Source organism: Gopherus evgoodei, chromosome 4 (assembly GCF_007399415.2).
Source record: "Gopherus evgoodei ecotype Sinaloan lineage chromosome 4, rGopEvg1_v1.p, whole genome shotgun sequence".
In the NCBI taxonomy this organism is placed as follows: Eukaryota; Metazoa; Chordata; order Testudines; family Testudinidae; genus Gopherus; species Gopherus evgoodei.
This window is the reverse complement of record NC_044325.1, coordinates 129,997,630-130,022,986: the sequence shown is the minus strand read 5'-3', so window position 1 is coordinate 130,022,986 and position 25,357 is coordinate 129,997,630. Positions and strand designations below refer to the sequence as shown.

At 46.3% G+C, this 25,357-nt stretch overlaps 1 protein-coding gene across 3 annotated transcripts in view; it reads left to right on the top strand.

The window, feature by feature from the left end:
• IPO9 (importin 9) overlaps positions 1-25,357 on the top strand; it is a 178,625-nt gene that overhangs the window by 67,455 nt on the left and 85,813 nt on the right. For all 3 annotated transcript variants that reach the window (XM_030561056.1, XM_030561057.1, XM_030561058.1), the window contains 5 exons: positions 1,218-1,276; positions 2,030-2,181; positions 12,225-12,323; positions 12,513-12,619; positions 24,070-24,209. In XM_030561056.1, the coding sequence (XP_030416916.1) occupies positions 1,218-1,276; positions 2,030-2,181; positions 12,225-12,323; positions 12,513-12,619; positions 24,070-24,209 (557 nt within the window). The remainder of the gene's footprint in view (positions 1-1,217; positions 1,277-2,029; positions 2,182-12,224; positions 12,324-12,512; positions 12,620-24,069; positions 24,210-25,357) is intronic.

Genomic DNA, 25,357 nt, shown 5'->3' with positions numbered 1-25,357 from the left:
TTTGGCACGATTTGTTCTTGACAAATCCATGCTGACTGTTACTTATCACCTCATTATCTTCTAGGTGTTTGAAAATTGATTTCTTAATTATTTGCTCCATTATCTTTCCGGGTATAGAAGTTAAGCTGACTGGTCTGTAATTCCCTGGGCTGTCCTTATTTTCCTTTTTATAGTTGGGCACTATATTTGCCCTTTTCCTGTCTTCTGGAATGTCTCCCATCTTCTATGACTTTTCAGAGATAATTGCTAATGGCTCATATCTCCTCAGTCAGCTCTTTGAGCAGTCTAGGATGCATTTCTTCAGGCTCTGGAGATTTGAAGGCATCTCACTAGTCAAAGGAATTTTTGACTTGTTCTTTCCATATTTTGTGCTCTGATCCTACCTCATTTTCACTGGCATTCACTCTTAGATGTCCAATTGCCACCAACCTTCTTGGTGAAAACCAAAACAAAGTCATTAAGCACCTCTACTATTTCCACATTTTCTGTTACTGTCTTCCCCGCTCATTGAGTAATGAGCTAATCACCATATTGGAACATCTTTTCCCCCTATCGGAACATCTTGTCTTCTAATATCTTGCTGCTATATATTGGATGGTATATACAGCTACATTTAGGAGCATAGAGGATTAAAAGGAGTAAAAGGAATTGCTAGAAGGTTTTAGCTTCACAGAATGGTGTTTTGAGAGTCAGTATCACTGAAAAATATTTTTCTAGTGGATCACTCTTAATTTGACTTGTAAGTTAGATCTTTCTCTTAGACTTCCTCTTTTCTTTTTTCTTTGTTTTTTTTTGCTGGTGTAAATTTTTAGTTAGAAACCAAACTTTCTGCCCTGTGGTTCCATTTGTATTAAAATCTCATTAGTGAGAATGAAGTTTTAGATCATACTTTCCCTCATCCACACACTGTCCTCAGTGGATTTTTTAAACGAATCAAAAGATGTCATCTGAAATCTATCAATGAACATAATTATATTGTCTGTCTTTAACAAATCTACTTGGAAAAATTAATACAGGTTACTCTTTTATGCATTTCATATTTAATTATTCTACTTGAAATAGATTGATGGCTTTTTGCTGTAAAGTGAAAACTAATTTGCTTTAGGAAATCATATAAAGACTTAATAATTTGAATGAGTCTGTTACTGAATAGAAGCAATCCTCTAGTAATGTTTAAGCTAAATGGTTGCTCTTATTTACTTAACTACTTGCTATACCTATGTAAGAACAGAAGTGAATTATACAGAAGAGGTAGAGGACCCTGTGGATTCTGATGGTAAGTGCTAGTAATGATACACTTCTGTTCTCTGTAGGGAGAGAGTAGGGAAACTCATTTAAACAAGTTTCAGAGTAGCAGCCATGTTAGTCTGTATCCGCAGAAAGAACTTGTGGCACCTTAGAGACTAACACATTTATTTCAGCATAAGCTGTCGTGAGCTACAGCTCACTTCTTCGGATGCATCACGAAAGCTTATGCTGAAATAAATTTGTTAGTCACCTAAACAAATACTGATTTCAGAACAATGACCTAGACAAATTTGTATTCCTGTTTCTGTATATACTGTTCGCTTATATGCAACTGTAGTGGTGGAGTGGGGTTTATGACATTCTGTGAGTTACACCAAAGGATTGTAGTTCTTGATTTTCGAGCTAGCATTAAAGAGTAAGGCTATTGTTAAAGGGACACTAGTTACATTCTTTTAAAAATGCAATCATTTCCTTGTCTGTTAGAAAATCCCTGGCCATATGTGTAATTTTTATCTCCTTGGCCATGAAGAACACAGGACTTCTGTCTAAACTGGACAGTGTTGCCACTTAATCATTCCAAGAGGGTGCTATGAAATGCAAGGGGCGGCAGGCTTCTCCTAAGGTGGAACAGTGTTGGCTCAGCAGTACCCCAGGAGTGAGACCAGAGATTATCCTGCCTGACCTGTTAACAAATTGTAATATTAATATTTGCCAGTCATTTATACAGGTCCATGATTTGACACAGTCAGTTGTGAAACTTTCCCCTTGTTTCTTTGTTCAGGTGAAGTGTTGGGCTTTGAAAACCTAGTGTTCAGCATATTTGAGTTTGTACATGCCTTGTTGGAAAATCACAAATTTAAAAGCACAGTGAAGAAAGCTTTGCCAGAGCTGATATATTACATCATTCTCTACATGCAGATCACAGAGGAGCAGGTAAGTGAACATGTAGAAAGTAAAAGAGGCAAACAATGGAAGTCTGTTCATGTGAGAGATTCAAACTAGCAGATGAAGCACTGAAAAGGATTTGGGTGGGAAGGAGTCATGATTAAGGCTGTTAGTTACGCGTATTTTTAGTAAAAGTCATGGACACGTTACGGGCAATAAACAAAAAGTCACGGCCCCTTGACCTGTCCATGACTTTTACTAAAAATACCTGTGACTAAATCTTCTCTCCTGGGAAGAGGGGGCTCCTGAAGACTGCCCCTGTGGGGGGCAACCCGGGGTCCCCCAGGCAGTCCTGGACCACTGCTCCAGGGCAGTGCGAGGGACCAGCTGCCTGGGGCTGCCAGAGCAGCGGCTGGCCTGGGGCTTCTCCAGCTGCTGGTGTGGTCCTGGGGTCAGCCGCACCAGTACTGCAAAATTCATGGCGGTCACGGAAGCCGTGACTTTCATGATAGATTCACAGCCTTAGTCATGATAACTGAATAGGTGTCTTCTGTTTGTTTCCTATGTTTATTAGTCTTAGAGTTTAAGGCCAGAAGGAACCACTAGATCATCTTGTCTGACCTCCTGTATATCACAGGCCACCAACACCGCCCAGCACCACACACTAAACCCAACAGAAATGAATCCAAAGTAAATTAGTCCCACCAGAGACACTATACTACCACAGGCAGAGAATAGGAGGGACCAAGGTGACCCAGTGCTAGAGGCCCCCATAATGGCAGGGTAATGATTAAATGAGAGACACCCAGATAATCCTGTCAAGTGACCTATACTCAGACACTGGAGGTGAGCACAAAAACCCTCAGGGTCACTGCCATTTTGACCTGGGGGAAAATTTCTTCCTGGTGATCTGTTAGATCCTGAGACTGTGTGAGCAAGAATCAGCCAGCCAAGCACCTGAGAGAGAGAGGCTGCTGATGCTGTCTCAGAACCCTGGCTCACCCCACCTAGTGGCCTGTCTCCATTCATGGCCATCCCTGATGCTTCAGAGAAAGCAGATGTAAAAAATAAACAAAAAAACAACCCTCTAAGAATACACTGGGGGGAAGGGAATCCCTTTCTGACCACTGCTGGTGATTGCTGAAGCCCTTCTCCCCCTCTCCCTCCATCACAAACATAAGAACATAAGGGCAGCCATACTGAGTGTGACAGACCCAGGCCAGTGGGATACAGGAGTCAGGTAGAGGGCATATATACTGGTCACTGGATGAGTAGTTTTCGGTTCCCTGAGTGACCAGAGCAGGGGCTGCACTAGAGTAATCAGGAACCTGCTAGAACCAATTAAGGCAGATAGGCTAATTAGACCACCTGCTGCCAATCAAGGCAGACTAATCAGTGCACCTGGGTTTAAAAAGGAGCTCACTCCAGTCGGGGGGAGGAGCTAGAGGAGAGGAAGTGCATGTGAGGAGCTGGGAGCAAGAGGCACAAGGAGCTGAGAGTGAGAGGGTGTGCTCCTGGATGACTACGAAGTACAAGCGTTATCAGACACCAGGAGGAAGGTCCCGTGGTGAGGATGAAGAGGTGTTTGGAGGAGGCCATGGGGAAGTAGCCCAGGGAGTTATAGCTGTCATGCAGCTGTTACAAGAGGCACTCTAGACAGCTGCAATCCACAGGGCCCTGGGCTGGAACCCGGAGTAGTGGGAGGGCCTGGGTTCCCCCCAAACCTCCCAACTCCTGATCAGACACAGGAGAAGTTGATGCACACTGTGGGGAAGATCACTGAGGTGAGCAAATCTACCAATAAGCGCAGGACCCACCAAGGTAGAGGAGGAACTTTGTCATAACTGGTGTCAGAGGTGGGATCTGGTGTGCACAGAGCAGCAGAAGGAGGGTGGTGATCAAAAAAAAAAAAAAAGAAATAGAAGTTTTTGGTTTTTTTTCCACCACAATGGATGACTTAGTACAGGCATTGATACAAGCTGCAGCAGCCCAGTAGGAGGCTACCTGTGTCCAGGCAGCTGCCCAACAGGAGGCAGTGCGGCTGCAGCAAGAGACTAATCGCCTGCTGATGGACCAGGCTTCTCAAGACCGAGCTGTGTTGCGAGAACTGGTAAACCAGGTAAAGACCCTTACAGAGCTGAACCGCGACCATGATAGGACGCAGATCATGCGGGCCAGCCATTGGCTGCAGAAAATGACACGGGAGGATGATGTAGAGGCATACCTCCTGGCCTTTGAGAGGACAGCCCTACGGGAGGCCTGGCCTCGAGATCAGTGGTCTGGCATCCTTGACCCATTCCTGTGTGAGGAGGCCCAGAAGGCTTACTATGATCTGCCTGAAGAGGCTGCAGCAGACTGCTCCCAGCTGAAAGCAGAAATCCTGGCCAGATCCGGGGTAACGATTGTAGTGCAGGCCCAGCAGTATCACGAGTGGAGGTACCAGGAAAATAAAACCCCATGGTCTCAATTGTATGACCTCATCCATCTCGCACGAAAGTGGTTGCGAACGGAGTCCCAGAATCCAGAAGAGATACTAGAGGTTGTGGTCATCGACCGATACATGAGGGGACTACCGCCAGACCTTCATGCCTGGGTAAGCCAGAATGAACCCTCCACCTATGATGAGGTTGTTGCACTGGTAGAAAGGTGAAGGACAGCGAGGGAGCTGACCCGACCAGTTAAGGAAGAGGCACCCTGGGTTAAACTAGCAGCACTAAGCCCTAGAGCTCGAGTGACGGGGCCACCAGGAGAGCCCAAGTGGAAAAAGAGAGGGGCTGAAGGCTCACCGGAAACCACAGAGAGTCAGAGCATTGAGGGAGAAGAGGATCGTGATGTTAGACTGCCCAAACCAAGAGACCGGGGAATGCCTAAGGCCCCATACAGATGTTATGCCTGCGAGGAGTGGGGACATATAGCTGCACAGTGTCCCAATGCTGAGGAGCCTATGCAGTGTAACCTGGGGAACTGGGCAGACTCATGCTCCCTAATCCATGTTGTGGGGGTCTCACTAACCCCACATATGTACACCAGACCAGTAAAGCTAAATGTGGTAGAGACCACAGCACTGGTTGATTCGGGGAGTGCTATCACGCTTGTCTCGGGGAAGCTTGTGGAGTGTAGTCAGCTGCTGCGGGCTAAGCGTACGGGGATAACATGCGTCCATGGGACAGTTGGTTGTTACCCCACCATCCCAGTAAAAATTGAGATTCAGGGGAACACTACTGAGGTAGCAGCAGGTGTAGTCCCTAAACTCCCATACCCAGTACTCATAGGGAGGGACTTCCCACGGTTTGGAGACTTAGGGTATGTCTACATCTACAATTTTGCAGCGCTGGTTGTTACAGCTGTATTAGTACAGCTGTATAGGGCCAGCGCTGCAGAGTGGCCACACTTACAGCAACCAGTGCTGCAAGTGGTGTTAGATGTGGCCACACTGCAGCGCTGTTGGGTGGCTTCAAGGGGGGTTCGGGGAACGCGAGAGCAAACTGGGGAAGGAGACCAGCTTCGCCGCAGTTTGCTCTCGCGTTCCCCGAACCCCCCTGCAAACCGCAGGGAAGGAGACCTGCTTGCTCGGGGATTCGGGGAACGCGAGAGCAAACCGCAGGGAAGGAGACCTGCTTGCTCGGGGATTCGGGGAACGCGAGAGCAAACCGCAGGGAAGGAGACCTGCTTGCACGGAGGTTCGGGGAACGCGAGAGCAAACCGGGGAAGGAGACCAGCTTCGCCGCGGTTTGCTCTCGCGTTCCCCGAACCCCCCTGCAAACCGCAGGGAAGGAGACCTGCTTGCACGGGGGTTCGGGGAACGCGAGAGCAAACCGGGAAAGGAGACCAGCTTCGCCGCGGTTTGCTCTCGCGTTCCCCGAACCCCCCTGCAAACCGGGGAAGGAGACCTGCTTGATTACCAGACGCTTCCTCAGGTATGCTGGGATACCTGCTTATTCCACGGAGGTCAGGAAAAGTGCTGGTAAGTGTCTACACTTGATTACCAGCGCTGGATCCTCTACACCCGAGACAAAACGGGAGTACGGCCAGCGCTGCAAACAGGGAGTTGCAGCGCTGGTGATGCCCTGCAAATGTGTACACCTCCTAAGTTGCAGCGCTGTAACCCCCTCACCAGCGCTGCAACTTTGTGATGTAGACAAGCCCTCACTCCCAGTAGGAGGATTGGAGAAAGACAGGAAGCCCGAAGTTCGTGAGGCATCCACAGTGGACTGTCAACCCCCAGTCTTCTCTGAAATATCCCCAGATTTATTTTCCATTCCGAGACAGGGTAGAAAGTCGAAAAGGGAAAGGAGGGCAGCTAAGGTCTTGGGAACCCGAATACTGACGCAAAGCCAGAGGGTCGCTCTCGTAGGTAGGTGGACCCGAGCATCTGAAAAGGAGGCCAGCGAGGAGGGAGAAGCACCCGAGTCTGACCCCCACCCTAATGCTTCTGAACCAGTAGAGGCAACAGAGACTGGATCCCTAGATCTTGGGCAGATTAGCCCCAGAAGAGGAAATTTTGGACAGGACCAGGCTGAAGACCCAACGTACAACAACATTAGAAAGGAGGTGACTGAAATAGATGGGGTCCCCGTGGAAGGGAGAACCCAGGGACTAGGATCCTACTTCATAATGAAGAAGAATTTCTTACACCGAGTTGCATCAGTACAGGGGCAGAAGGTACAGCAGATCTTAGTACCTCAAAAACACCAGAACGCTGTATTAAGTCTTGTGCATAGTCATCTTTTTGGGGGGCACTTGTGGGTAGAGAAGACCTTGGCACGAGTCCTACGATGGTTCTTCTGGCCCGGAGTACATGAAGAAGTGCAGAGGTACTGTGCGTCCTGCCCGGAGTGTCAGCTGCACAGTCCCCGTCCCCACCTGAGGGCACCTTTAGTACCCCTTCCCATCATAGAGATCCCCTTTGAGCAAATAGCCATGGACCTAGTGGGACCCCTGGAGAAGACGGCATGGGGCCACCAATATATACTTGTTGTTTTGGACTATGCTACTCGCTACCCAGAAGCTGTCCCCTTGTGGAACACAGCCTCTAAAACGATAGCCAAAGAGCTGGTGGGGATCTTTGCCTGAGTGGGGCTACCAAAGGAGATATTAACAGACCAAGGAACCCCATTTACGTCAAAACTAATGAAGGACCTCTGTACTCTGCTCCATATACATACCTTGAGAACTTCAGTTTACCATCCGCAGACTGATGGCTTGGAAGAAAGGTTTAACTGAACCCTCAAGGCTATGATATGGAAGGTGGTAAGTTGGTATGGGAAGGATTGGGGCACCTTACTGCCCTACCTTATCTTCGCTATCCGGGAGGTACCTCAACTGGGTTTTCCCCATTCGACTTATTATACGGACGTCACCCCCGTGGCATACTAGATATCGCTAAAGAGATTTGGGAAGAGGAACCCAATGAGGGGAGAAATATAATAGAACATGTAATACAGATGCGAGACCGGATAGCCCGTGTAACCCCTTTTGTACGGGAACATTTGGAAAAGGCCCAGGAGGCCCAGAGAACCTATTACAATCGCCAGGCAAAAGTCCGACAGTTCCAACCAGGGGATCGGTTGATGGTGTTGGTACCCACGGCAGAAAGCAAGCTTCTGGCCCAATGGCACAGGCCCTATGAGGTGGTTGAACCCGTGGGGGAAGTAACCTACAAGGTGCGGCAGCCAGGACGCCGAAAACAAGAACAGATTTATCACATCAACCTTCTGAAACCCTGGCATGCACAGGAGGCATGCATAACTATCTGAAAAGACCTAACCCAGGAAAACAAGCCTTCCAAACAGGTGAGAGTGTCTCCCGGTTTAACACCAGACCAGAAGAATGAGGTGTCTGAGATGATCTTCCGGAACCAAGATGTGTTCTCGACAAAACCAGGTCGAACAACCGAAACATGTCACCACATCGTCACGAACCTTGGGGCCAGAATAACAATGAGGCCCTATTGGGTGCCAGCGGCCAAAAGGGAGAAATAAAAGCAGAAGTGAAAAAAATGCTGGAGTTGGGGACCATCGAAGAATCCCACAGTCAGTGGTCCACCCCAATTGTGCTGATGCCCAAACCTGATGGCACCACAAGGTTTTGCAACAACTTCCGGCGACTAAACGAAGTATCCCAGTTCGACGCGTACCCCATACCTCGCATAGATGAGCTAGTGGATTGTCTGGGTAATGCCCGGTACTTGACTACCCTAGACTTGACGAAGGGGTACTGGCAGTTTCTCCTTGCGGAAGATGCAAAGGAAAAGACTGCGTTCTCTACACCAGAGGGTCTTTTTCAATATACTGTCCTCCCTTTTGGACTACATGGGGCCCCGGCTACTTTCCAGCGCCTCATGGACAAGCTATTACGCCTGCATAACAGTTATGCTGCTTCCTACTTGGATGATATGGTCATTCATACCCCAGACTGGGAAACCCACCTACAGAAGGTGGAGGCAGTCCTTGATACCTTCAGGCAAGCTGACCTTACAGCAAACCCTGCCAAGTGCGTTGTAGGGTTCACGGAGGTCAAATATCTTGGCTACATCATGGGAAAAGGTCTGGTAAAACCCCAAGTGAACAAGTTGGAGGCCATCCAAAATTGGCCCCTACCGCTTCGCAAGAAACAAGTCCGGGCATTCCTAGGTGTAGTGTGGCATTACTGACGATTTATCTCACACTTTGCCACAAGGGCAAGCCCCCTAGCAGACCTAGTGAGAGCCTGTGGACCTGATCTGGTGAGATGGTCTGACGCAGCACAGGAAGCATTCACAGACCTACGGGCTACCCTCTGCAGTAACCCTGTACTGATAGCCCCTGATTTCAGCAAGGAATTTATCCTGCAGACAGATGCATCGGAAGTAGGGTTGGGGGCCGTTCTATCACAGATGGTCGGGGAGGAGGAACACCCAATTCTGTATCTCAGTAGGAAACTCCTTCTGAGGGAACAAAAATATGCAGTGGTGGAGAGAGAGTGCCTCATCGTAAAATGGGCCATGGAAACATTGTGCTACTACATGCTCGGGCACAGATTTGTCCTCATGACTGAGCATGCCCCTCTTCAATGGATGCAACGGAACAAGGAGAAGAACGCAAGGGTGACCAGGTGGTTCTTATCATTCCAACCTTTCCTGTTCCATGTGGAACACTGAGCAGAGAGCCATCACGGTAATGCCGATGGCTTGTCACGTGTGCACTGTCTGGCATCCCAAGCTGCCCAACCCCTTGGTGTTGAGCAGGAGGGAGGGATATGTGACAGACCCAGGCTAGTGGGATACAGGAATCTGGTAGAGGGCAAATATACTGGTTGTTGGCTGAGTAGTTTTCTGTTCCTTGAGTGACCAGAGCAGGGGCTGCACTAGAGTAATCAGGAACCTGCTAGAACCAATTAAGGCAGACAGGCTGATTAGACCACCTGCAGCCAATCAAGGCAGGCTAATCAGGGCACCTGGATTTAAAAAGGAGCTCACTCCAGGCAGAAGGGGAGGAGCTAGAGGAGAGGAAGTGCATGTGAGGAGCTGGGAGCAAGACACACAAGGAGCTGAGAGTAAGAGGATGTGCTGCTGGAGGACTATGGAGTACAAGCATTATCAGACACCAAGAGGAAGGTCCCGTGGTGAGGATAAAGAGATGTTTGGAGGAGGCCATGGGGAAGTAGCCCAGGGAGTTATAGCTGTCATGCAGCTGTTACAAGAGGCACTCTAGACAGCTGCAATCCACAGGGCCCTGGGCTGGAACCCGTAGTACAGGGCGGGCCCAGGTTCCCCCCAAATCTGCCAACTCCTGATCAAACACAGGAGGAGTTTATTCAGACTGTGGGGAAGATCACTGAGGTGAGCAAATCTGCCAATAAGCGCAGAGCCCACCAAGGTAGAGGAGGAACTTTGTCACATGAGTTAGACAAAAGATCCATCCAGCCCAGTATCCTGTCTTCTGCCCATCTTGGCTAATAGCCATTGATGAACCTATCCTCCATGAATTTATCTAGTTCTTTTTTGAACTCTGTTATAGTCTTGGCCTTCACAACATCCTCTGGCAATGAGTTCCACAGATTGACTGTGCGTTGTGTGAAAAAATACTTTCTTTTGTTTGTTTTAAACCTCCTGCCTTTTAATTTCTTTGGGTAACCCCTAGTTCTTGTGTTATGAGAAGGAGTAAATAATACTCTTATTTACTTTCTCCACACCAGTTATGATTTAATAGACCTCCATCTTATCCCCTCTTTAGTTGTCTCTTTTTCAAGCTGAAAAGTCCCAATCTTTTTAATCTCTCCTCATAGGTTCCATACCCCTAATAGTTTTTGTGGCCCTTTTCTAAACCTTTTCCAAGTCCAGTATATCTTTTTAGAGATAGGACAACCACATCTGCATGCAGTATTCAAGAGGTGGGCGTACCATGGATTTATAGAGGTAATATGATATTTTCTATCAGAGGGGTAGCTGTGTTAGTCTGGATCTATAAAAGCAGCAAAGAGTCCTGTGGCACCTTATAGACTAACAGACATATTGGATGCATCCGACGAAGTGGGTATTCACCCACGAAAGCTCATGTTCCAATACATCTGTTAGTCTGTAAGGTGCCACAGGACTCTTTCCTGCTTTTACATGATATTTTCTGTCGTCTTATCTATCCCTTTCTCAATGATTCCGAACATTGTTTGCTTTTTTAACGGCTGCTGCATATTCAGTGGATGTTTTCAGAGAACTATCCACAATGACTTCAAGTTCTCTTTCTTGAGTAGTAACAGCTAATTTAGACCCCATCATTTTATAAAAAATATACTTGGGATTATGTTTTCCAATGTGCATTACTTTGCATTTATCAACATTGAATTCAGTATGCCATTTTGTTGCCCAGTCACCCAGTTTCGAGACCTCCTTTTGTAGCTCTTTGCTGTCTGCCTGGGATTTAACTATTTGGAGTAGTTTTGCATTTGCAATTTTGCCACCTCACTGTTTACCCCCTTTTCCAGATCATTTATGAATGTGTTAAATAGGACTGAGCCCAGGACAGACCCCTGGGTGACACCACTATTTACCTCTTTCCATTCTGAAAACTCACCATTTATTATTACCCTTTGTTTCCTGTGTTTTAACCAGTTACCAATCCATGAGAGAACGTTCCCTCTTATCCCATGACTGTTTGCTTAAGAGCCTTTGGTGAGGGACCTGCATTTCATTTTCCAGAGTTTATGCTCCTTTCTATTTTCCTCGTTAGGATTCAACTCTTTTAAGGATGCCTTTTTGCCTCTCACTGCTTCTTTTACTTTGTTTAGCTGTGGTGGCTCTTTTTAGGTTTTCTTACTATGTATTTTAATTTGGGGTATACATTTAAGTTGAGCCTCTATTATGGTGTCTTTAAAAAAGCTTCCATCTCATAAATTTGTCCAGCTCTATGTGTGTGTGTCTCTCTCAAAGCTAAGTAAGTGATTTGCCTTCACGATTCCTATTAGAGGGCTATTCCAGAACTTCACCCTCTGATGGTTAGAAACTTTCTAATTTCCAGCCTGAATTTCTTCATGGCCAGTTTATATCCATTTTTTCTTGTCCTTGAGTTTTAATAGTTCTTCACTCTTCCTGATATTTACTCCCTAATGTGTTTATAGAACAATCATATCTTCTCCCAGTCTTTGCTTTGCTAAACTAAACAAGCTAAACTCTTTTAATCTCCCCTCTTAAGATAGGCTTTCCGTTCTCCTAGCTCTTCTCTGCACCTGTTCCAGTGTAGTTTAATCTTTCTTGAGCATAGGTGATGAGAATTGTACACAGTATTCCAAATGAGGTCCTACTAATGCCTTGTACAATGGCATTACTATTTCTCTGTCTCTACTGGAAATTCCTCATAAGATACGTCATAGGATCATGTTTGCCTTTTTCATGGCCGCACCAACTGGTGGTGCATAGTCATCCTGTGATCATCTCACGCTCCCAGGTCTCGGTTGCTTGCACCTGATGAACCCTAGCTTGTAACAGAAATTCTCATTAGAGCCTAAATGCATGACTCTGCACTTGGTACTACTGAATTTTATTCCATTTGTCACTCCAGTGTTCACTGTCATCCAGATGTCACTGAACTATTATGATTTTCCCCCTGCTTTTATTTCAGATAAAAGTCTGGACTGCAAATCCACAGCAATTTGTGGAGGATGAAGATGACGACACTTTTTCTTATACAGTAAGGATTGCTGCACAGGACTTGTTGCTGGTAAGAAATGTGTTCTGTGTCTAAAGGACCCAAATGGTTTTGAATTACAACTTGATTGTTATAAAAATTGCCACTGTCCCTTACATACAGTTTGTACCAGCTAGTTTGAAGAATAACAGCTGCAAAAAGAGTCTTTAAAATGCACCTGTACAAAGAAACAGAGTGACAGTCATTATTTCTTTTACCCAGGCCGTTGCTGCTGATTTCCAGAATGAGAGTGCAACTGCTTTGGCTGCTGCAGCTACGAGACACTTGCAGGAAGCTGAACAAGCTAAAAACAGTGGTGCTGAGCATTGGTAAGCAGACAGGCAATCTGGGTAGCAATGATAACGGAATAAGTGGTGGGCTATCTCACAGCATTAGAGACATAATGCAAATGAATTGTAATTTCTGGTGATGCAACTGGGGTAAAACTGAGCTTGTGGGTTTTGCGTGTTGGAAGCAAAAATGGTAAAAAAAATTCCTGACCCGTGTAAAGACATCTACAATTACATATAACAGTAGTGTTCTCTGCTCTCCCTAGAATAGACTAGCAGTTACCAGCACTTCAGAACTGAAATTGTTTTCAATTAAAAAAAAATTTCTGGTTACAATTCCAGATAAGTTATAAAAATGAATTTGGGTGGACTTCTTCATTGGCTTCATGCTGCTGAATTCAGATATCGCCTCTTGTTTCTATTCATGTGTGGATTTTTCATTATCCCCTCATGAATGCATCCGATTTAGAATTGTTTTCAACGGCCGGTGTTAAGTGGGAAAAGGGGAAGAAAAGACATCTCAGTCTGATAGATGCCTACTTACTGTCACATAAGTATTCTTTGTTGTGTAGATAGTGTTAGCTCAGTGTTGTTTTTAAGTGGATATTAGAAAGGGGCGGTAACCATTCTATAAATAAATTTTCAGCTGAATTTCTCTGGAAAGCCTGATATTGCTCTCTCTTGTTCCCCACCCATCCCCACAGCAAAACAATGTTTGTCTCAAAATTGGTAAATTAAGCCTGAGTTTGAGGTAGGTTCGCCTTATTCCAGAAAGTCCAAAATTCTAATTTTAAAAGTTGGGAGTTTAAATAGTAACATGCAAATAGCTCATTGGCTCTGAACTTAAAGTAAGCCACCAACTAACTACTGAAAACCTAAATATCATTTTGAAGAAGAAAAAAAAAAAGCCAAGAACACCCAAGACTATATTTATAAATTAAAAAAAAATTGAAGGAAAATATAGGTTTATATTTTGAGTTATCACACGAAGATGGCTGATAAGTTCTTCACAGAGAATTCTTCTGATTTTTGCTGTATCCTAACATAAGAACAAGTGTGGTGTGAGCATTAACATTATTTGTTGGATTACTCTTTTAAAGGTGGGTGGGAATGCCCCTGCCCTGCAACCCCCTGGTAGCCTCAGTACCACCATTCCTGCAGATCTCCTCAGGTGCTCATTTCTTATGGACTTAAGAGGAGAACCAGAAGAGGGTGTTTGGGTGGTGTGGGCGTGGGGTTCAAAAGAGTGGTGCTTGTGGTGCTGATGGTGAGGGGGCTAAAATGGTGGTGAAAAGGGGGGACAATGAAGTAAGAGAATATGCGGGTGAGATCATGGAGACAATGAAGAAGAGGACATGGGAAGGCAGTATAGCAGGACATTCTACCCCTCCTACAGATATTAAAGGGCTTATCAGTGAGCCTTAAGTGGAGAAATAACCTGACTTTCTGCAAATCTTTGTAGGCTCATTGGGGTTCATCATAACCACTCCCAGGGTACTAGGATCCTTATTAGGCTTGGTACATACTGATGAGTGATAGTAAAATCAGCCCCTATGTTAACCCGCTCAGGGTTCATTGGAGAGCAAACTGCCTTAGTGAGGCTTGTTGAGGGAGGTGGTTTGGCTGGCCCCTGAAGAATGCACTGCGGTTTGCAGGAAGTGTGTGCAAAGTCCCACTAGCATCCTAAGGCTCATGCAGTTCAGGAGTCTTTTAATAAGTGTCTTTAGGTTAATGGGGTGGGCGTGAGCCTTCTATGGCTCACAGTGGGGACTCAATCTTTGGGGGGAGGGGGTGTCCCTTGCTATTCTGAGGGTGTGGGGAGGCATAGCAAATCTCCTGAAGCCGATGGGGTGGTTGGTGTTTTGAAGGCCATTAAGAGCTTCATAAGGCTCACTGGGAGTTGATGCACTCCCCTGTCACATATTAGGATTATTTAAAAATTTAGGCCTGTATTACCCACAGGAGGGTCTGGTTCTGTTCAATATCATCATCAGTGATTTAGATAATGGCACAGAGAGTGCACTTATAAACTTTGTGGACTGTACCAAGCTGGGAGGGGAGTTGCAAGTGCTTTGGAGGATAGGATTAAAATTCAAAATTGTCTGAACAAACTGGAGATATGGTCTGAGGGAAATGAAATTCAGTAGGGACAAATGCAAAGTAATCCACTAAGGAAGGAACAATCAGTTCTTCGAGTGATTGCTCATGTCAATTCCAATTAGGTATGTGCCTGCCATGTGCAGGGCAGCCAGAAAGTTTTTCCCCTAGAGGTTTTTCTCTCCCTGGCGCCAAATATATGTCTCTGCCAACCTGCCACCACTTCAGTTCCTTCTTACCGCCTGTCACATTTAGCTGGAATGCTCATTCTCTCTTGCTTCAGCAAACCTCTCCTCCTTATCAGTCTTCAGACTTTTTCTGTAAATAGTTAAATTAGTAGTTAGTAATAGTAGTAGTTAGTATATGGTTAGTCTTTTATAAGATATCATCTGGGGGTACCCCTTCCTGTCTGTCCACCCCCCAGTAGCAGGGCCTTAAAACCTTGGTCCCCAGGTTTTAAACTCTGCACTGCGTGTGGCAAACCTATGCCTAGGAGTGACCGTCGCGCTTCCTGCTTAAAGTGCCTGGGCAAAGCTCATCAAGAAGACGGTTATAGAATCTGCAGGGGATTTCACCCCAAGACCCAAAAGGAAGAGAGATTAATGGTTGAAGATGATGACAATAATAATAAGAGAGATACCAATCTCCTAGAACTGGAAGGGACCTTGAAAGTTCATCGAGCCTTCACTAGCAGGACCAATTTTTGCCCCAGATCCCTAAGCAGCCCCCTCAAGGATTGAGCTCACAACCCTGGGTTTAGCAGGCCAATGCTCAAACCACTGAGCTATCATGGAAGCTGCCCTCAGTCCCCACTGGGACCCAGGGTTAGGTGAGCACCTTAGCATCAGTGCATAGTGCTTTGGCATCGACACAAGAAGTTTTGGCACTGAGGAGGGACTCAGATAGAGACCCTCAGCACCAACAGAGTTCCCCACACAGGGGCTCCATGCAGGGTGGTGCGCAGCACTGTTCCCAGTCTCTGATGCCTCACAAAAAGAAAATGCCTGACACAGGGCACTCACCCACGTCCAGACTGGCACGGAAAGACTGGCATAGTGAGACCCGTGTTGGGCCATGTAAGAGCAGCACTGCCTAGTCAGGCTCCCATCAACTCCTGCCCCACCAAGGGACCAGTCAAGTCCAGGCCCCTGAGACTCCCCTCTCCAGGATGATTGTGAGCAGGTGTTGTAATTGCCATCTATACCAGAGACCTTTGAGGCTGCCAGAGAGCTCATTGCCTTCACGACACCGCCTTCTCCACTGTGGCGAGACAGGGCACCCGTGAGACTTTCGGTACTGTCTCAAGGCAAGCCAGCAATTGTACTGCGCCAGTCGTCATCCCCGTGGCGCTGGGCACTGGCATCTTCTAGCAGCAGACGGGCAGGAGAGCCGCACCGGTCCCAGCACTGGTCAACACTGCTCCCCCATGGTCCTCCCAATTGGAGTCTGAGTCCTTTAGGTCTAGGTGAAGCTGACTTAGATCGGAGCACAGACGATTGAGGTCGCACAGGGAGAAGCAGCAATTCCACCCGATGCTGTGGCATGTGCAATGGTAGGCTCCAACACAGTGGCCTTTTTAGACTCCCTGAGCATTCCACCAAAGCCAGGGGTTCCCAGTCTAGGAGTTTGCGTCGGTGGCTTCAGTGTCCCACGCGCCTCCTCCATCCTCCTCAGCGCAAGTCCAGTCACCATACCAGAAGACCTGGCACCACACGATCCCCTTAATGACGAGGGTCAGGAACAAGCGCAGGTCCCAGATAGAGCGTCGTCCTGATCTTCACCAGATGAGGCAATGGCTGGAACATCCCAGGCTCCTGCACTAGAGGATAATAGGATCCTCCATCAGCTCCTGAGCAGAGTGACCCAGAACCTGGGGATCCAGGTCGAGGAGGTTGCTGAGACATCGGATCTGATGGTGGACATTCTGGCACCCTCGAGCCCCTCTTGGGTTGCCCTCCCAACCATAAGAACTATGCAGGAGACCATCAAGACACTGGCAGACCCCTGCCTCCCTGCCATTGACAGCGAAGAGAACCCATTTTCATTTCCTCTAAGGCAGAGTGGGCAAATTCTTTGGCCTGAGGGCCACATCGGGCTTCGTAAATTGTATAGAGGGCTGGTTAAGGGAGGGGGTCATTGCCCGTCCCACACCTCCTATCTGCCCCTCCAATCCCCCCAAGACTCCTGCCCCATCCAACCCCCCCATTCCCTGATGGACCCTCTGGGACCCCTGCCCCATCCACACACCCCCGCTCCTTGTCCCCTGACCGTCCCGGACCCCCTTTGCTCCATCCAACCCCTCCTCTCATTCCTGACACCACTGCGCCCCCCCAGGACCCCTGCCCCATCCAACCACACCTTCTCCCTGTCCCCTGACTGCCCCTGGAACCTCTGCCCTTGACTGTCCCCTCCTGCCCCATCCAACCCCCCTTCCTTCCTGACTGCCCCCTGGAACCCCTGCCCTCATTCAACCCCCTATTCTCCCCGACCCCTGTCCACACCCCCGCCCCCCTGACTACCGCCCAGAACTCGCCTGCCTTCTATTCAACTCCCCCACTCTCTGTCCCCTTTCTGCGCTGCCTAGGGCACCAGTGGCTGGTAGTGCTACAGCCGCATCGCCCAGCTGGAGCCTGGCCATGCCACCACCACCACGCAACACAGAGCACCAGGTCAGGCCAGGCTCTGCAGCTGCATTGCCCCAGGAGCTCAGAGCCCCGTCGCCCAGAGCACTGTGCTGGCAGTGGAGCGAGCATGCTAAGGCTGCAGGGGACGGGTGACAGCAGGGGAGGAGCCAGGGGCTAGCCTCCTGAGGCAGAGGCTCGAGGGCTGAACAGGACAGTCCCTCAGGCTCTAGTATGCCCACCTTTGCTCTAAGGGATTCCAACATTTTTAGACACCACTGCCCCCCAAGCACACCAGGGGCCCAGCACCCAGAAAGAGTGATACAAAAAGGCTGGATGTCTTTGGGAGAAAAATTTACTCTACTGCGGGGGCTTCACACTCCATCTACGCAGCAGAGGCACTTTAAAATGCAGCCCCGTCTCAATTCTTCCACCTTCAGAGCAGGCAAGACTTCTCTAGGAGGTGTAATAGAAATAATAGAAGGAGAGCTTAGGGTTCTGAGCAAGCAAAACAGTCTTCAGGTCAAAAGCAGACCTTTGGAAAATGCGCCCGAGGGCAACTCACCAGTCCAAGCTCTGGACCTATCCATCCCTACCTTCCCGTGCTGACTATCCCATTTCTACCCTGCGTTGGCCTGAATTACATCAGATCTCTGGGTGCTCCACCCCGTAGAAAAGGGGATACTCTTTCCAGTTCAGCTCCCTCCCTCCCTCCCTTCATCTTCCCTCTTCAGGACCCATCTCACGAGCCACTTCTCATGTAGGAGGTGGACATGCTCCTAAGTGTGGGGGCGGTGGAAGAGGTCACTCAGGAGTTGAAGGACAGGGATTTTTATTCCCGGTATTTCTGAATATCGAAAGCCAAAGGTGGCCTCAGACCCATCCTAGACCTCAACAAGTTCATAAAGAAACTGAAGTTTTGCATGGTCTCTTTGGCCTCCATTATCCCGTCCCTGTATCCAGGGGACTATTATGTTGCCCTCGATTTGAAGGACGCTTACTTTCATATTTCAATAACGCCATCCCGCAGAAGGCGTCTCAGGTTTGTGGTGAACCACAATCACTATCAGTTCACAGTCCTTCCTTTCATCTCGTCAGTGGCACCTTGAGTATTTACCAAGTGCATGGCAGTTGTAGCTGCTTTCTTGTGCAAGCGCCAGGTGCAGGTGTTCCCATACCTCGATGACTGGCTGGTCAAGGATTGCTCCAAAGCTCAAGTGGAGGTGCATGTGAGCCTCATAAGAGCAATCTTCTATTGAACGTACAGAAGTCAACCCTGTCCGCTGTTCAGCTGATAGAGTTCATAAGGGCAGTGTTGGACTCAACACAGGCAAGAGCATATCTCCCAAAGCCGCATTTCCATACCCTGTGCGGTGACATACAAGGTTTCAGGCAGTTCCCTATCACCAAAGCAAGGAATTGCCTAAAGCTCCTTGGCCACATGGCTGCTTGTACCTATGTAGTACATGTGACACTACGCCTCATATTCTTCATAGAAATATTGTTATATGATTATAGCATATCTAAGATATATTTTATGCAAAATGAGTCTTGTGAGATATCATTTCCTGAATATGATTATCCTATTTGTATGCATGTATTATTTGTGTATCTAAAGTTAGGAATATTGACTATACATCTGTACTACAAAAGTGTTTGCACCTGGGGAATTCACACCAGACAGAATGCAATCAGTCTGAATGGGCCATTAGGAAAAAGAATAGGTCTTTGAACATGGTAATCTCCCACCATCCTGGGATGCTACAAATAGCCTCTAACTCATGGTTGCTTTGATGCTTCAGAGTCACGAGATCAAAGTCACCTGGTACTGGACTCCAAAATAGAATGCCAGTATTTTTCCACTGAGGGGGGTGGAGGAACCACATTGTTAAACAAAAGGTTTCTGCCATATGGAAAACCTATTTAAGGCCGGAGAGTGACTTAATCAAAGTGGTTCTTCACTGAATCCCCACCCAGGATGACTGCTGGTAACATGCAAGAAACAAAGACAAAGAGGGATGGGGGAAGGGGAAAGAGCTGAGCCCAGGCTGGGAAGGTGTCTAGCCTGTAAAAGAAATACCTGGAGGTTTTTAAGCTGCAGGCAAGAGCAGCTTGCCTTCAAGAAACTCTGCATTCTCTCTTACACAACATTTAGGGTGAGAAATTACTACTTGTAACGAGTGTCTTTAGTATTAAGCTTAGCTTGTGTGGTTTGTTTCACCTGCTTCGATCTGTTTGCTAACCCTTATACTAACTTAAAATCTATCTTTTGTAGTTAATAAACTTGTTTTTGTTTTCTCTGAAACTAGTTTGTGGAATTCATAACGGGAGAGGAAAAAGCTGTGCATATCTTCCTCCACATTGAGGGAGAGAGTGAATTTTATTTGCTTACTCTGTATAGTTCTCTGTGGAGCACAAGACAATACAATTTTGAGTTTACACTCCACAGGGGGTGTGCACTTAAGTGGTGGGCAATTCCCTAGCTGAGTCTTCCCATGCACCAGCCTTCCTCCCTAAAGTTGTCTCCCAGCTTCATGTTATATCCCAGGATATTTTTCTTCCAGTGTTCTACCCCAAGCTACACGCAAAGTAGCAGGGAGGAAAAACTTCATTTGTTGGATGTTTGCCTGGCTTTAGCCTTCTATATCAAAAAATTCAGAAAAAATTGTGAATCTTTTCCATTTTCCTAGTGGCCGGTTTCCTGCTGCTAAGGAGGACTTCCCTAACCGGGCCCAAACAAGCCAGCTCCATTGGGTTTAGCCATGGAGCTTCCACTCTGTGAGGTGAAGAGATTCGAGGTTCAGGTGCTGGAGGCAGCAGTGATCCTCATAGACTCTAGGACTGGAAGGGACCTCAAGAGGTCATCGAGTCCAGTCCCCTGCCCTCATGGCAGGACCAAATACTGTCTAGACCATCCCTGATAGACATTTATCTAACCTACTCTTAAATATCTCCAGCGATGGAGATTCCACAACTTCCCTAGGCAATCTATTCCAGTGTTTAACTACCCTGACAGTTAGGAACTTTTTCCTAATGTCCAACCTAAATCTCCCTTGCTGCAGTTTAAGTCCATTGCTTCTTGTTCTACCATTGGAGGCCAAGGTGAACAAGTTTTCTCCCTCCTCCTGATGACACCCTTTTAGATACCTGAAAACTGCTATCAGGTCCCCTCTCAGTCTTCTCTTTTCCAAACTAAACAAACCCAATTCCTTCAGCCTTCCTTCATAGGTCATGTTCTCAAGACCTTTAATCATTCTTGCTGCTCTTCTCTGGACCCTCTCCAATTTCTCCACATCTTTCTTGAAATGCGGTGCCCAGAACTGGACACAATACTCCAGTTGAGGCCTAACCAGCGCAGAGTAAAGCGGAAGAATGACTTCTCGTGTCTTGTTTACAACACACCTGTTAATGCATCCCAGAATCATGTTTGCTTTTTTTGCAACAGTATCACACTGTTCACTCATATTAAGCTTGTGGTCCACTATGACCCCTAGATCTCTTTCTGCCATACTCCTTCCTAGACAGTCTCTTCCCATTCTGTATGTGTGAAACTGATTGTTCCTTCCTAAGTGGAGCACTTTGCATTTATCTTTATTGAACTTCATCCTGTTTACCTCAGACCATTTCTCCAATTTGTCCAGATCATTTTGAATTTTGACCCTGTCCTCCAGAGCAGTTGCAATCCCTCCCAGTTTGGTATCGTCCGCAAACTTAATAAGCGTACTTTCTATGCCAACATCTAAATCGTTGATGAAGATATTGAACAGAACCGGTCCCAAAACAGACCCCTGCGGAACCCCACTTGTTATACCTTTCCAGCAGGATTGGGAGCCATTAACAACTACTCTCTGAGTACGGTTATCCAGCCAGTTATGCACCCACCTTATAGTAACCCCATCTAAATTGTACTTTCCTAGCTTATCTATAAGAATATCATGCGAGACTGTATCAAATGCCTTACTAAAGTCTAGGTATATCACATCCACCGCTTCTCCCTTATCCACAAGGCTCGTTATCCTATCAAAGAACGCTATCAGATTAGTTTGACATGATTTGTTCTTTACAAATCCATGCTGGCTATTCCCTATCACCTTACCACCTTCCAAGTGTTTGCAGATAATTTCTTTGATTACCTGCTCCATTATCTTCCCTGGCACAGAAGTTAAACTAACTGGTCTGTAGTTTCCTGGGTTGTTTTTATTTCCCTTTTTATAGATGGGCACTATATTTGCCCCCTTCCAGTCTTCTGGAATCTCCCCCGTCTCCCATGATTTCCCAAAGATAATAGCTAGAGGCTCAGATACCTCCTCTATTAACTCCTTGAGTATTCTAGGATGCATTTCATCAGGCCCTGGTGACTTGCAGGCATCTAACTTTTCTAAGTGATTTTTTACTTGCTCTTTCCTTATTTTCTCTTCTAAACCTACCCTCTTCCCGTAAGCATTCACTATACTAGACATTCCTTCAGAATTCCTCCTGAGTTATCAGGTCCAGGAGCAGTAGTAAGGTGATTTGGTTTTCCCCTGACATTTCCAAGAGAGATATGTACCAGTGCTCACAGGGCCAGGCTGGAGCTATCAATATCACCAAAGCTTCATCCCTTCGAATTCTGAGTAGCACAATGTGAACAAGTGGCATGGGTGAAAATGCATCTGGTTCTTTCCAGACTAATGGGGCCACCCTTTGAACCGCTTGCAACGTGTTCTGTGGTCTGTCTTATATAAAGTGGCATTCCTGTTAGCAATAACTTCTGCCAGGAGGGTGTCTGAGCTTAATGCCCTAATATCTGAGCCTTCCGTACACTGTGTTTCTATAAGGAAAAGGTTCAACTTCAGTTGCATCCAGCCTTCCTCCCTAAAGTTGTCTCCCAGCTTCATGTTATATCCCAGGATATTTTTCTTCCAGTGTTCTACCCCAAGCTACACGCAAAGTAGCAGGGAGGAAAAACTTCATTTGTTGGATGTTTGCCTGGCGTTAGCCTTCTATATCAAATTGACGAAGCCTTTTCAAAAATCTATTGAGCTATTCATCGCGGTAGAAGACAGAATGAAGGACCTTCCAATCTCCCCCCATAGAATCTCATCATGGATTACTTCCTGTATCCAAGCGTGCTACAATCTGACAAAAATACCTGCCCCTGTGGTGACAGTGCATTCCACAAGGGCACAGGTGTAGTCAGCAAAGTTCCTGGCCCAGGTTCCAACACGGGAAATTTGCAGGGCTAAGACATGGTCCTCAATCCACACCTTTACCTCACATTACACCATTACTCAGCAGGCTGGAGATGATGCAGCCTTTGGTATAGTGGTGCTTCAATCACTATTTGGAATGGACATGAGCAACATATCTGGAAGAATAACAGTTATGAAAGATAGGTAATCATTTTTTGCACACATTCAAAATGAGAAATTATGTCCTAGGAAGGAGTACTGCAGAAAGCGATCTTGGGGGTGATAGTGGATCACAAGATAAATATGAATCAACAGTGTAATGCTGTTGCAAAAAAAAAAAAAAAAAGCTAACATTATGGGATGCATTAGCGGGAGTATTGTAAGCAAGACATGAGAAGTAATTCTTCTGCCCGATTCCACACTGATTAGGCCTCAACTGGATATTGTGTCCAATTCTGGATGCCACATTTCAGGAATGATGTGAACAAATTGGAAAAAGTCTGGAGAAGAGCAACAAAAGTTAAAGGTCTAGAAAACATGACCTAATAGGGAAGATTGAAAAAATTGGGTTTGTTTAGTCTGGAGAAGAGAAGACTGAGCAGGGACATAAGTTTTCAACTACATAAAAAGTTGTTACAAGGAGGGAGAAAAATTGTTCTCCTTTACCTCTGAGGATAGTACAAGAAGCAATGGGCTTAAATTGCAGCGAGGTCGATTTAGGCTGGACATTAGGAAAAACTTCCTGTCAGGGTGGTTAAGCGCTGGAATAAATTGCCCAGGGAGGTTGTGGAATCTCCATCATTGAAGATTTTTAAGAGCAGGTTAGATAAACACTTGTCAGGAATGGTCTATATAATACTTAGTCCTGCCATGAGTGCAGGGGATTGGATTAGATGACCACTTGAGATCCCTCTAGACCTACAATTCTGACCAAGAAGTCAGATGAGATGAACAGACTTTATAATCTATGAATGAAATTTTCATACTAAAATTTTGTTTAAATAATAATTAGTTGTGAGGATAGCTCTGTAATTTAAGGTTAAAATTCTGTACAAAGATTCTGTAGCTATTAATACAAGGACATAGTTAAGGTTAAATTTACAAGACAACTTCCTATCTTATAATTTAGGCTGAGATGTGATCATATGCTATGTCAACAGTAAATCTATTGGCATGTCGACTAGTTTGTTAGCGTGTTAGTCCCATATCAGTTTCTTTAAGATTTGTGGTTGGTATACAGAATTTTTATAATTGAAAAGACAAGGTCAGAAGTTCAAGATCTAAATGGGACTAAGGTAAAGTGGGTCAGATTTTTGTTTGGAGAGGAGTGAGATGATGGAAAGCGCTTAGGATCAAAACACCTCGATGGTACTTTCATCATTTCCTGTGCTTGTGTGTGGTTTCCTTAACAGCTGTCAGATTAGGGGGTGAGACCGCTCTGTTCTGTCCCTTAAAGTCTCCTCTAGGTACATCTGTCTCCCTCATAAATATATATATATGGTCACAACTGTGTGTGTGTGTGTATATATAGATATAGATATAGATAAATAAATTTCAGAATGAATGTGGGAAAACTAATGACATCTGAATTCTTTTGTAGGTGGAAAATACATGAAGCCTGTATGTTGGCACTGGGCTCTGTGAAATCTGTTATTACAGACAGTGTGAAGAATGGTAGAATTCAGTTCGATATGCATGGATTCCTGACAAATGTTGTTCTTGCAGATCTCAACCTGTCAGGTATGTCAGCAAAAATGCTTTGAGTAGTGGTAATTGCTGAGCATCTGGTAGTCCAGAACCATTGAAAAGCATTTCCAAATATAGGTGCTCAGTGTATGTAGAGGGAACTGATATGGTTGACAAGGTGGAATAATATTGCACAGAAATATTTGGGAGAAACTATACAGATAAAGGGACATTGTATTTGTATGCCCTTCCACACACAATGTAAACTTAATGTAAGCCAGTCTACTTTCAGTTGAAACTTCTTGTGTAAGTGGATGGCTCTGAACTTGTAGGATCCTCTCGGGGTAGAAGGGAAACTATCTTGGGGAGCTCACAAGGAGTTAGAAAAGTCAGTAGCATCCTTTGAATACTTCAAAATAATCCCGGGGTGCTGTAACATCTAGTTTTAAATTAATCTGTTTTAATCTCCATTGATTATGTACTATGCAGGGATCTGCTCACTTTCCCATCTTAACTTTCCCAAGGAGGCGTAAAGAATTGTTAAAATGGACTGCCAGTGATTCATGTTTAAGAAAACAGGTCAATCTGTAATTTTGACCTACTTGGTTTGAAGTGTGTGTTGTGTTAAATATGCCATGCTCTCGGAGAAGTGAGCTGTTTGAGAAACTAGATAAGTAATAGTGATGATTTCACTGTTACGGGGTGTACCAACCCTGCACTGGGTCAGTGGTGATGGATCAATTACTGTGAGCCCAGAAGGCCATGCCCCCTTTCCCTTGCTGCGCATGCTCCAGATGGAAGAGCCAGATAAAAGAAGGCAGCCCAGATCAGTCAGGGCTGGCTATGGAGGAGAAAGGACGTGTTTCTCAGAGGTACCTGCAGAAGTGTCTGTGACACTCCAGTGGTAGATCCCAAGGACCTGGACTATGCTGCAGGTGACTTGCTGACTGTGGAGACTGCCGGGGAAGCCAAGCTGCTGCCAGCTGAGTAGGTGCCCAGGACACAGCTTGTGGTAGGAAGTGACCCAGGGAAGTCAGTAGAAGCTGATGCCTGAACACCTAGCAGGGAGTTCCCCAGCTTCATAGGGACCTGGATTGGAACCCAGTGGAGAGGGCAGGGCTTGGGTTCCCCTACTACCCTCACAGGCCACCAGGCATGACTGCTCGTCTGCTCTATGTCTCAGCCCAGAATCGTAGGGGTTA